We start from the raw sequence: 12692 nt of genomic DNA, 5'->3' as shown, positions 1-12692 counted from the left end.
GGCCCGGCGCGGCGGCCGCTCCCGCCTCGCAGCCCGGCCCGGCGCTTCCCGCCATTTCCCTCGGCAGGTGCCAGCGGCTGAGGGGCCCCGGCCGGGCACGCGCTGCTGCGCAGGGCGCCGAGCGGCGGCGCGGGAAGAGCCCGCCCCGCCCGCGCCGGCTCCGCCTCAAAGAGGCGGGCGAGGCGGCCATCGACAGCTCGGCGCTCCCCGACGCAGGCGCCTCCCGTCGGTTGGCTCGGGATCGATTGGCGTGCGGCCCGCCGACACCGCCGCGCCACTGAGGAGGCGGCCGCCACCGGAGTCCAGGTGGGTGCCGGCGGGCCGGGGGGAGAGCCGTGCCGGCGGCCCCGGCCCCCCGCTCTCGTTTCCTCCTGCGTCAGTCATCGCTGGGAACGCGGCCCGCGGCTGCACAGCGCGGACCCGGCCCTGAGGGCCCCTCCCTGCCTCACGCCCCTCGCAGGGCTCCGCCCCGCCAGCCCGGCCCCGGGGGGGCGAGGGGCGGCCGCGCAGCCCCCCCCCGGTCGCTGCGCCGGGGGGCCGGAGCCGCGGCGGGCAGCGCTCCCCCGCCGCCGGGGCTGGTGGCGCCTCAGCCCCACGCCCGGGTGCCCGCGGGCGCGCTCCCCGCGGGGCGCAGGCCGGCCGCCTCGCCAGGGCCGTCTCGCCAGGGCCGCCTCGGGGCTGTCCCGGGCGCCGCCGGGCAAGGTGACCTTTCGCCGCGCCACCGACGCGTGGTGTGTGCCAACAGGTCTCTCGGTGCCGCCTTCCAAAATCCCCACCGGGCGTTTGCTTGCGTGGGGGGAGAGACGGGAGAGTGCCCGGGAGGCGCCTCCCGTCCCGTCCCTGCCGTGCGGCCGCAGTGTGTCCGTCTCCCCCCAGCCCGCCCGCCTCGGCCCGCAGCTCCCGCCGCGCTTCCCGGGCCCGGCGCGGCCCCTCTGCCCCGCTGCCTCTCCCAGAAAAAGTGAGCCGGTGTGGGCGAGCCCCTGCTTTGGTCTTGGATTCTCATCCCGATGAGTGCTTACTGTGCCTTTTTTGTTATGTGTGTTAAGGAAATAAAAATACTGTCATAGAAAACAAGTGTTTCGGTTTTCTTCCCAGTGACACAGCAGTGGATGAGAAAATGACAAACGTAAAAGCCTTAAAACATTTGAAAGATGCCTAAGTAGTTGCTTATGATGCACAAGTTTAGGCTAAGGAAGCAATGTACTTTACAGGTCTTGTGGTGGCTTCAGGCATGGAATTGTTCTCGCGCCGAAGGTTCTCGGTCACTGAGACACTAACCTGTTCCATGCTCCTGAACGTCTCTTCAGGATCTTCTGATTTGGCTCCTGACACCTGTGGATTTCTTTTTTATTTATTTTTTTTAAGGGTAATATGGCAAGGATTACTGTATCTGCTTTTGCTTGAACTTCAGTTTCTCATCAGTTCTGTTAGACTAAAAAGTAGTGGCCCAGGTGTACAAATGCTCAGTCTTTATTATGTGGAATAAGGCTGTTGATTTTGAAGACTATTGAGAAGTTTAACAGATAAATGTGTTAAAATGCGTTTAACATGAAGATATGCCTTATTGAATGTGACTTCCCAGTGTTACTTATAGCTGTGTTTCGTTCTGCATGACAGCATAGCTGTACTTTCCAAAAAGCCTTTCATTATATGCGTAATTCTGGTTATTTTGTTGAATATTTTTACTGGCTGTTTTTTAAAGATCTAAAGGCTCAAATGAAGGTGCCTAAAATCAAGCAAACCTGGTTATTGGAAAAAAACCCAGAATCTTAATATAATTTAAAATACAGTTCTTGAGGTTGTTATTTTCTTCTATTGTCAGATGTGAATAAGTAATGTATCTTGCTTTTCTGCTCCGTAGAACTCAGTCGAATTATGTACACTGGTTTAGGGAGGTATGTGGGATTGGGACACTTTTCTAAACACGGAACTGATAGGTTTACTGCATTCTAACCTGAAGATATGGCCTGCATGCTTTTTTACTTACTGTAACAACATACTTGATCCTACCTTTGCAGCAGCTAATAGAAGTTTTGCAGTTTACTGGTTAAAAACTTGAAAATGGACTTAGTGGTTTTAATGGTCTGATTACCATTTAAGTTGAAGCAGAAACGGTTGGAGAAAAGTAAGACGTTTTCATGTTTGCAATGTTTGCACATATGACCAGTATTGCTTTGCTAATGTAGCTTTTTTTCTCATCCTTGATGCAGTAATCTACACTATCATTTCGCAAACCTGTTAGAGTAACTGTTGATGAGCTATTTATGGGACTTGTATCTGATTACTTCCCACACATACGCTCTTCCCAAAAAAGGGGTTTGAGCAGGGTGAGTTGTTTCATAGGTGTTGTATAAGAATTCTATAAAAATATGGTTGAAGGCTCTGGGCTGTTGCTTTGGACTAGGCTTCTAAAACCAGAATGCTGGCAACTTGGAGAAGATGCCGGCAGCAGAAGTCAGAGAGGCCAGTGCAAAACTGCTCCAGATCAGCATGGAATTTTAGTCTTCCCTTTCTGGAAGGGGATTGTAGATTGGCCTTTTTGATTACTGCAACAACATCTGGTGTTTTGATTAGGAAAAGGATGGAAAGATGAACTTAATTTGCAAATGGGAAGTGGTCTGTAGTCATCAAAGTTCTATATGCAGCTCTGATTTGAGAATTAAAGGGCATAGCATAAAGCATTTTTTTAAGGTGGAAATAAAGCTTAGTGGTTGTACTGTTTTTTAGATTGATTACAGTAAGAACAGTGATAGCAGTATGTCAGCTCTGCTGAGAGTGTATGTTTCGGACAATAATTTTCTTCATGTTTTTTCTTTCAGAGCTAGACTGTAATTATGGAACAGAAATCCAGAAAATGACAGAAAAACACTAGTTGCCCTCTTCTAGGACAGTCATGTTGGAAGGGTTGGTAGCCTGGGTCCTCAACACCTATTTGGGCAAATATGTCAATAACCTGAACACTGACCAACTTTCAGTCGCTCTTCTAAAGGGTGAGGCTTTGTGCTATTTTCTGTAGTGTTTTCATACTGTGATTAAAAAAAAAAATATGTTTCTATTCCACCTTCAAATTATTACAAAAACATATCAATCAGTTAATATTGAGTTTAACATTTATATAAACCCTTTTAATACAGAGTTTTGTGCTAGTACTTCATAATAAATAGGAAATTCTCTTGTGTTCCAATCTTTGTTGCTTTTTATCAACACTGTTAAACCAATATATATGAAACTTTCAAACATATACTTAACATACCTTATCAGCATGTTTATATAATATTTGAGTGTCATTTTTCTTAATGCTGTTCAGTATCTTTCCTGTTGAGGGACTGTGGCAGGAAGTATTCTGTAGTCTTTACCTCTTACGTTTTGGTGCTGGTAGTTACTCCCCTGTAATTAAGACTTCTGGTTTCTGTCATGTTATGTTTGTGAGTCTTGTACTTTTACAGAGTGCTCAGATCAGTACTTTGTAGTTTACCTTTTGCTGCTGTTATCTGCTGCTTCTGAAGAGCACATAACACATCAAAGCTTTTCTGTGCGTACTTTTTGTAATATTGAGAAAACACTTTATCTCTTTGGAAAAGACACTGAGGAGAAGCTTTCTCCTTGGTTATGATAAAGTTTGGATCTAAAACCTTGCAGAAGATTGCTTCTAGATGGCCTCATCAAACAGTTTGAACACGTGGCATGGGAAGATAAACAAACATATTAAATAACCGTTGCAGTTGTAGCTTGAAGTGATAGGTTGGCTGTTCTCATGAAAGCCTGTTTGATATTTTTTCCTTTAAAACACAGTGCCAGTCATATTAGGCTTATAACGTTCAAGCTGGCGTTCTTTAACGTAGTTTTGTTTAGCAGACTTGTCTTTTCTGCTTTGTGTAGGTGCTGTTGAATTGGAAAACTTGCCGCTAAAGAAAGATGCCTTGAAGGAACTTGAATTACCGTTTGAAGTAAAGGCAGGTTTGTATTTTGCTTGTGTGAGCAGGACCAATATTTATAAACAGGAAGTATTGCATATTTTAGAAGAGCCTTTACCTGTGAGTCAGAAGCTTGAATAAATCAGGTAGCCTGGTTTTCAGGTTATCCAGTTTTGGTTTAGCTTGTTTGTTTCTTACACCAGTTTTTCTTTCAGTTTTCCCAAGGGTGAACTATTGTGTTTAAGAAGGAATCTGATAGCATCTCTGTTTTGTATATCTAGGTTTCATTGGCAAAATAACACTGCAGATACCTTTTTATCGTCCACATGTGGATCCATGGGTGATATCTATCTCAAAACTGCACTTAATTGGTGCACCAGAAAAAAAAGATGATTTTGATGAGGAAAGGGAGAAGTTGCAAGAAAGAGAACGCAAGAAAGCCCTTCTTCTAGCACTTGAAGAAAAATGGAAAGTGAGTCATGCATGTTTTTCATGGTGGAGAAACTGCTGTGGTAGATGGGTTGCATTTAAGTCTCCTAACAAGTGGGGTAACAGATGCATAGGAAACTAAGTTAGAATTTGATTCGTACATGCTACTATAGTGCGTTGCTGCCCTGCCCCACCCCCATCATGTTGTGTATCCCACATACTTTGGAGATACTGAAATTGTTCTGTTTTTTTTTTTTTTCTTCTCCCTGTTCACAGTAATTTCAGTGTAACAAGGTAATCATCTCCTGACCAGTTGTTACAGTGTTGGTTAATGCTTATCCCTATTTTCTCTTCTAGAAAGAACAACGACAGAAAGGGGAATCTTATTGGTACTCTGTTACTGCATCTGTGGTCACAAGAATTGTAGAAAACATTGAAGTAAGCCTTTGCATTGTAGAGCCTTTCCCACTTGTTAAGAATTACCTGTGCCCACTGTGCTTCACATGGTTGTAGTCTTCAGAGAAGAAATAATGTAAATCGAAAGTAAATGTTTGGCAGAGGGCAGTCCCTTTTCAGATTGAACCTTCATAACTTCAGTCTTAAACTGGCACTCGTGGGGGATTCTGGAAAATGAAGAACTATCCATTCTGCTTTTCCCAAAGGGAAAGCACCAACTTTTTTTTTTGGTTTGTAACAGTAGGTGGATAATGAATTTGAATGAAATCTGATGGGTTTTGCTCACTTTTTAATGTTTTGATTTATAAACCCACCAAAATAATTTGTTTATGAAGCAGAAGAGCATGATTTGTTTTGATAAAAAGCTAATTTGTAAAGAAGCAAATCTCTGCTGATTTACGATTTTGATTATTTGACTGCGTGGTGTTCTCAAATACTTGAATTATTCTTTTTCTACTAATAATAAATACCTGCCATGTGTCTCCTAAGTTTCAAAATAACTCGAAAGTGTGACTGTTACACTGTTGCTTTTTCTTGTTGGAAGTCTTAATGTAGTTAATGACATTGTAGCAACACCTCGTTAATCATTTGTGTTTAAGAACCAGAGGCCTTCTAGGTATTACTTGCTAAAATTTGTCTGCTCACCTCCGTGGAAAGCCTGGCCTTTCTCCTTATGTGCAGCTAGACTGACTGTGTTATTTGGTTGCATTTCAACTCACTAGAGGCAATTCACAAGCAAGACACCTTGGACTACTTGCTTTTCCTGATAGTTTGAGAAGGATGTGTTTGGTGCAGGAGCTCAAGATGAGAGTATCTGTGCTTTTCTCAGTCATGGACTCTACACGCTCTGAGAAACCACAGTAACTTGATGTTCTCAAAGGTTTTACCAATGTAAATTTAGTTTGGGTCACGTGTGTTGTTACTTGTAATCCTGGCCCATGCTGACAATTTTAGTACATAAACGAAATTTGAGTCTTCAGTTGACAGTTACACATTTGCCTTTAAACTGGAGAATAACAGTAGGAGAGCAAAGTCTTCGAAAGTGGCAGGTTGTTTTGGGGGAGAAAGGCAGGGACTAGTGGTATCTGAGGAGAAGGCAGAACCAGAGATTGCAAAAACAGAAGTGAGGAATAGGATTTCTGTGAGGTCTAAATAACTACCAGAAATTTACTGGAGAATTGCAGAAATTAAATACTAAATTGCTTTAGTATTAATGAACAGTACTGCTGTCCTCTCTAATGATGTAAATAGCTGTCTCTAGTAACCTTTTTTTTTCTGTCTAGTTAAAAATTCAGGATGTCCATTTGAGGTTTGAAGATGGTGTCACAAATCCTTTGCAGCCATTTGCGTTTGGCATATGCATCAAGAATGTATCAATGCAAAATGCGGTGTTTGAACCAGTATGTATAACTTTTTGTACAAGAACTCCTGGCGGCTAAGATGTCATGCTGTGTTTTATGGGTGCTAGTAAATATTTAGTAAAATGTATGGCATTTTAGTAATCTTCAGGTTACTGTACTAAATAGGTTCTGGGCATTTGATACCATTTATTGACTGTGGAACTAAAGACAACATGGCATGTGGTCTGTGATCTTGACTTTATTGCACTTTTTCTACCTCAGGTAGAGAGGCTGATGCGGAAAAAACAGTTGGATGTTGCAGACTTCAGTGTTTATTGGGATACCAGCTGCACTTTATTGGGTGACCTGCCTCCTGGTCAGATACAGGTGTGAGAGAGAGATTTTGCATATGAAACAAAGATGGTTGTTGTTGTTTTTAGTCTCCTTTCTGTATCGCAGACCTAATTGACTTAGAATTCATTGAATCTGGCGCTTTTAAGAACAACAGAAGTTTATGGTTTCACAGTGTAATGACAGGATACAAGTGCAACCCATAAAGCTATGCTGTGAAATACCTTGTTTTACCCTTGAAGAGAACGTGTTTAAGAGTTTGTTTTTTTTAATGGACTGGCATGTTCATAAAGCATATTCTAGCATATGAAATCCTGCATCCCAGTAAGTATTGTATGCTCATTTTTTAATAGAATAAATTCACTTGTAACCCACAGGAAGCGATGGATAAAAGTATGGAAAGTCGTGATCATAATTACATCATGGAACCTGTGTGCACTTCTGCTCTTCTTAAGAGAAATTGTTCTAAGGAACCTTTAAGGTCACGCCAGACTCCGCGGCTTGAGTGTGACATTCAGCTTGAGACTATACCCTTGAAGCTTTCACAGGTAAATACCAACCGTCTTCATTTAACTCTCAGTATCTGAAACAGAGGCAGTTGAGGAGCAGGGTAAATGAGGCCATCTGGAACTCTCTGCTGTGAATCATGTCAGGCTGCGTTGGGTGTCCAAAATAGTTAGTCTTCAAGATTGCTTGGGTGTCTGTATGCTGTACTGCACTCTGCTTTATGGTCAGATTCTAACAAAGTGACACTGATTAAAGAAGATGTTCCTTTATGTTTTGGTGATCACAATGTCTACAAATTCAAATTGGTACATTGACATAGAGTGTATTTTCTCCTTGCCACCTGCTGCAGCTGTTGTTTGTATGTCAGTGTTTTTAAAGATTCTGCTGGTAAATTACATCTTGAATTATCTGCCTCTAAGAAAACAGTTGCTGATTCAAACAGTGAAATATCTGTAGGCATCATAAATCTATGGTAGTGTTTGTTAACAGCTTAAATACCAAGTATTGTAGCATAAAATTAATACTTTCTTAAAAACTTAGTTTTAGAGGCAACTGAAAGGGATACACTACAGTTTGTTTTAAAACTAAGCATTCAAAACTGTTTAATTATTTTACTGCAACTGATTTACTTTCTTGTTAGTTTATTGTAGTAATAGGAGGGATGCATAGGCATTATTTTAGTCTATAGAATGTACAATAGTGGCTAATGTTAGGTTGATAATCTGACGTGGAAGGAGATCTCATTCTGTGTGTTTGTAAATAAAAAAACCTGTAAACTGAATGTCACACATCTAACTACTAGCTACTGGGAGAAGATCTGTGACACTAGAGAACCAAATTATGAATTATGGTTAACATTAATCTTCATTCTGAGGCCATATGCAGGCAATTGATGTAGTCAAACTAAGCTTGTAGTTGTTTTATTTGTTGTTGTTTTTTTCTCCCCTTTGCTTTGGAAAGCAATATTACCTAATTGATCTGTGTATTGTTTTACTAAAAGATGCAGTATCAGCAAATCATGGAATTTTTAAAGGAACTGGCTAGAAAGGAACGACAGCTGAAATTCAGGAAGTGGAGACCAAAGGTTACAGTAACAGAGAAGTGAGTATATCTAAATGTGTGGTGGTGTTAATATTATATTAAAAACTATAGTAGGGAGACTAGAATGAAGGCAAATACAAAAAGGTAGATAATAATCATGTATTAGAGTTTCTGTTTGCATGTTTTTTGTTGTCCTACCTCATAAATCAGTTTTAAATAGTCCATTTATTGTATTTTGAATAGATACAATATTGAAAAGACGTAATTCAGACTTAAAATAAAATTATTCTTACCTGAGGCATTAAATCCTTCTTTCACAGCTTCTGAGAATGAAATCAATTTGGAGGTTCTACCTCCTACACTGTGGTATTCTGAAATTTACTTTGTGGAAAGAGCTCCTATTAAATTACTTTTATGGATAAATAAGAAAGATGGTATCAGTTCAGACCAGAGGTCTGGGTAGCTCAACATTTTGCTGTCTGTGCCTGATCCATAAGAGCTGTGCGAACTCCCACTGCAGTGGTGGGGACTGCAGAGCACTGGTCTGGGCGGTTTGTAGGACTAGTCCAGCTAGGCTATCTTCAATACTGATGCTTTTTCTGACCAGTCGCCCTCTTGTTTTTTCACTGAATCTCTCCTGGACCTTTCACCAATTTGTATGCATTTGGGTGTTTTCTTTTTTTGGAAATACTGGTAATACAATTAAAAATGTTTCAGCTGCCGAGAATGGTGGATCTTTGCTTTGAATGCTAATCTTTCGGAGATCAGGGAGCAGAGACAACGTTCTACGTGGGAGTTCGCATTACATCGGGCCCAAGATGCAGTATCTTACACTGACATGTATTATAGCAAGTTGAAGGGGGAACCACTGTCTACTGCAGAGCAGGTATCTAGATTTGCGTTCTCTATAGTGTTTATTAATTATCTTGTTTGATTTGTTTCATCTTCTCAAGTTTAAAATCTATTCTAGTTTAGAGACACCTGCCTAAAGCTGCCTTTTTTTTTTTGAGCTGTAACTGGGTTTCACCAAAAATAGCATTAAATGGCATAGAATGCTTATGTCAGTCTGTGGCATGCTTTCTTGTGTTCCCTATAGACTCAAAAAATATTTAGGTATCAGAAGTGTGTCAGGTCACCCAAATGGCTGGGTAGATAACGTGGGAAAAATTGTGGCTAGTTGACAGTGTGTTTGGGGGTGCTTGTTTTTGGTTTTTTTTGGTTTTGTTTTCCACAGTTGATTTTAGGATGAAGATTTTAGAGGGAAAGTGCCCGTAACGGTGAACCTGTGTCCTACTTCAGAGAGAAAAAAACCTGTGAACTATAATTAGCCGCTCCTTGTGTTTAGGTGTACTGGGACTTCTTCGTTAAATCAGTTCAGGGCACCATGTACCTCACCTGTCTTAATTACAGATGCGATTCTATTGATACATTAAGGTGTATGTAATCCTTAACTTGTATTAATTTAGACATGAACTGTAGGAGTAGGTCAGTGTACTGGAAGTTTTGTAGTACTTGGCAAAGCGGGAGACTTTCACTTTAATATAGCTTGCATTGTCTTCAGCAGAGCTGTGAAATGTAACAAGGGCAATGCCACTGGACTAGAAAACTGTCTTTTGCTTTCTTGTTCCGTGATATATTTTTTAGACTTGGGTGAATCATAAGCTTCCACAAACAGCTTTTTTAGTCAGTACAAAGAAGACAACATATCTAAGTAACTGAAAACAAATACCACATTGTCCTAATTTATGCAGTTCACTTCCTTTACCTCCTTTACTAGAGACGGAAGCTTGTTTTGCACCTGGCTAAGCTAGGTGTTCTGTTAAATCGGGTATTTTTCATGGCTTAGACTCTGTGCTGCAGACCTTGCTTCTTATGCATGATAGGAGGATATAGTTGGGCAAGGAATTGTTGCCATGAAAAGTGTTAAAATCGTGTATTTTACAATGCAAATAAACTTTATTTGTGCTACAGGAGAATGCCAGTGTTACGGTTGCCCACATGACTTCTGTTTGTTTTCTTGTGCCTAGGTGCTTGGATACTATCATGCTAGTTTTTTCTGTGAATCTCTGAATTACTCCGTGCAGCAATGTTTGACATGTTCGTGAGCAAGATGCTCTGTTCTTTTAGCGTAGTTACTTTGTTTTGTCTTTTCAGGCCGAAATGCATCGTATTGAAGATGAGCAAACTTATGAAGAGTTAAAGATATTGTATGAGATAGTTCATGATAAATTTCATGACCTAGCTGAGGTGAGGAACATTCTGCATACAGGGTAATACTTGAATCTTTAAGTGAATTATTCTGAGGTATTGTGTTCTGTTCTGCTGGGGAGTGTTAGCATGTATTTGCTTTGATTTAAATGCTAAAATCACAAACAGTGCTCAGTTCCTGCAGTTTTTACTGTTGTGTCGCTTGCACAGTGAAATTATTACTCTAAATGATCTTCCTCATTAGTATCCTTGCCAGAATTCCTAGGGCACATAGCCTTCATCCTAAAAACAAAGTGTAGAAATAAGGTCCTGTAATGAATATTTTCCCAGAATAAATATACGGCAGAGGTGAGGCTCCTGTAAATGGCTTTCTGAGCACACTGCATAAAATGTGGGCTAATGTCTGTAACAGTACAGTCTTATCTCTCTTCCAAATACAGCTGCTAAAATCGAGGGCTCTGGTTTTATGTGTCAAAATTACTTCCTACTTGGTTTAGTGTTTCTAGAATTAAGATTTAAATAACGCTGTATGGCTTTATGTATGAATATGCAGCAGTTAACGGACGATACATTTTTATTTCTCTGCTGCTGCTCTTCTAATAGGCTAAGTATTGATTGAAAATATCACTGTTGGTATACTGAAGAGTGCAGAGTAAACAGTAGATGGAATTATGTTTTTATTGTGATGGTTTTGTACACTTGTGATAGTCTTTCACTTACCAGCAGTAATGTGTAGTATGTCTTCAATGTTCAAACACAGAGTGTTAAAGAGCCGTTCCCCGATTCCCCTGGAGGTTCCCCTACAGCAGAATCTGCGCATGGCAGTAGCACTGGGATGCTGCAGTATCTCCAGTCTTGGTTTCCTGGCTGGGGAGGCTGGTATGGGTATGCTCAGCAAACATATGAAGGTGAACCTTTTGAAGGGCTGCTGCCTGACCCAAAGGAACAGTGGAATCCAGAAGACATACTGGGTATGGGAATACAGGCCTTTCTGTTTCCTTGTAAGCCTGGCAATACTGCCGTAGTTAGATACCTGGTGATGCGAACAGAAACAACTCTTTGGTTCTGTCCTGTTAAAAGATTCTGTGTGTCAGCTGATGTAGATAGGCAGCAGCACCTGTCTAAAGCTTAATGACCTGTTAAAAAGTCCAGCACCTGGTGTACCTGCTTATTTCTAAAGCAGTATATGGAATACATTTGCTTCCATTATTATAGATACTTATGGCAAAGGGCTTTGGGACGACTTCTGTTTAGGTGGGTGAGGGTCATGTGGTGGGCTGTGACTGCATATCATGTTAACAGTACCGGGTTGTTGGCGTCTTCATAAGTGTATGTTTACAGTACCTTAATTGAAATAGAAGAGTTCTATGGAAGATTCGGTTTTGCTGAGGAAGAAGGTATACCTGCTTTTATTTTTTGTTTCTATTTTTCTTCCCTAGAACTGGGGAAATCTTTATTTTCAAAATTAGAGAAACTTTTTTGTTCTTCAGTAGTCTTCCAGAGGAATTTGACTTATTTAATGCATTGTTTTGTGGTGTTGTCTTTTTTTCCTTAGGTGCAGATGATTTTTTTGATCCTGCTGCAGATGCTTCTAGCATGAATACCTTTACAAAGAGAGATCATGTTTTTGCGAAATTAAATCTACAGTTGCAGGGTGGCTCTTTCACTCTGCTGCATAAGGAGAAGAAAGTGGTACATGCTGAGGAGACTGCTTTCATGCAGCTGGAGTTCTCAGGTATTAAGACAATTTCCATTCTTTCTCAGAAAAGACCAGAGCTTTGTCTGCCTTCAGACTTTTGTTTGTTTTTATGGGTTTTGGTGGGGTTTTTTTTGTTTTAATTCTTAAATTACTACACCAAAACAAAGCTCAAAATGAAAATACGAAAACAGCTTGCAGAAATTGATATGTCATGTGAAAATAAGTTTCTCTCTTCAGATGTGTGGGTGACTTCAATTTTAGACATTTTTATGTGTGAAAGGAAGACAACTGTAGAAATACATGCTTCACAATCACTGTAATTATCCCAAATTTACGTGTTTAATTTTTTTTAGTAGAAATGAATATATATAAGCACTTCCAAGAGACTTCTTAGTTGGACAGTATTTGTTATCTGTAAGATTTAAATGAAACCTATGCTGTGTACTGAAAGACAAAAAAGCATTTTATGTTTTTATATTCCAGGTGTAAAGATCTTAGCAGAATCTCTTCCTCGCAGAAATTCTTCCCTTCTCAAAGTTCAGCTTGGTGGTCTTTTTCTGAGGGATTTGGCCACAGAAGGGACCATATTTCCTGTTCTTGTTTTCCCAAATCCTGTACGTGAAAAAACCTCTTCAGGTTACTATGTGGGATGCTTAAGTGTGTATGAGAACAGTTACATTCCAAAACTTGCCACATGTTTTTCTTGGTTTGTGCCTTATCCCAAAAAGAACACAAAAATCTTGAAGA

The 12692-nt window shown here is 40.9% G+C and overlaps 1 protein-coding gene across 6 annotated transcripts in view; it reads left to right on the top strand.

The window, feature by feature from the left end:
* The first annotated feature begins 164 nt into the window (after positions 1–164).
* Positions 165–12692, top strand: part of VPS13D (vacuolar protein sorting 13 homolog D) — a 107521-nt gene continuing 94993 nt past the window's right edge. For all 6 annotated transcript variants that reach the window (XR_008820604.1, XM_056330492.1, XM_056330494.1 and 3 more), the window contains exons 1-14: positions 165–306; positions 2820–2990; positions 3880–3957; positions 4196–4386; positions 4701–4781; positions 6083–6199; positions 6422–6526; positions 6868–7038; positions 7998–8098; positions 8756–8924; positions 10193–10285; positions 11007–11217; positions 11802–11981; positions 12429–12559. Coding sequence is in view for 5 of the 6 variants with exons in the window: in XM_056330492.1 (XP_056186467.1) it covers positions 2894–2990; positions 3880–3957; positions 4196–4386; positions 4701–4781; positions 6083–6199; positions 6422–6526; positions 6868–7038; positions 7998–8098; positions 8756–8924; positions 10193–10285; positions 11007–11217; positions 11802–11981; positions 12429–12559 (1725 nt within the window). In the remaining variant the exon portion in view is untranslated. The remainder of the gene's footprint in view (positions 307–2819; positions 2991–3879; positions 3958–4195; positions 4387–4700; positions 4782–6082; positions 6200–6421; positions 6527–6867; positions 7039–7997; positions 8099–8755; positions 8925–10192; positions 10286–11006; positions 11218–11801; positions 11982–12428; positions 12560–12692) is intronic.

Source organism: Falco biarmicus, chromosome 3, assembly GCF_023638135.1.
Source record: "Falco biarmicus isolate bFalBia1 chromosome 3, bFalBia1.pri, whole genome shotgun sequence".
Lineage (NCBI taxonomy): Eukaryota > Metazoa > Chordata > Aves > Falconiformes > Falconidae > Falco > Falco biarmicus.
The sequence above is the reverse complement of the archived record's forward strand: the minus strand, read 5'-3'. Positions and strand labels throughout refer to the sequence as shown.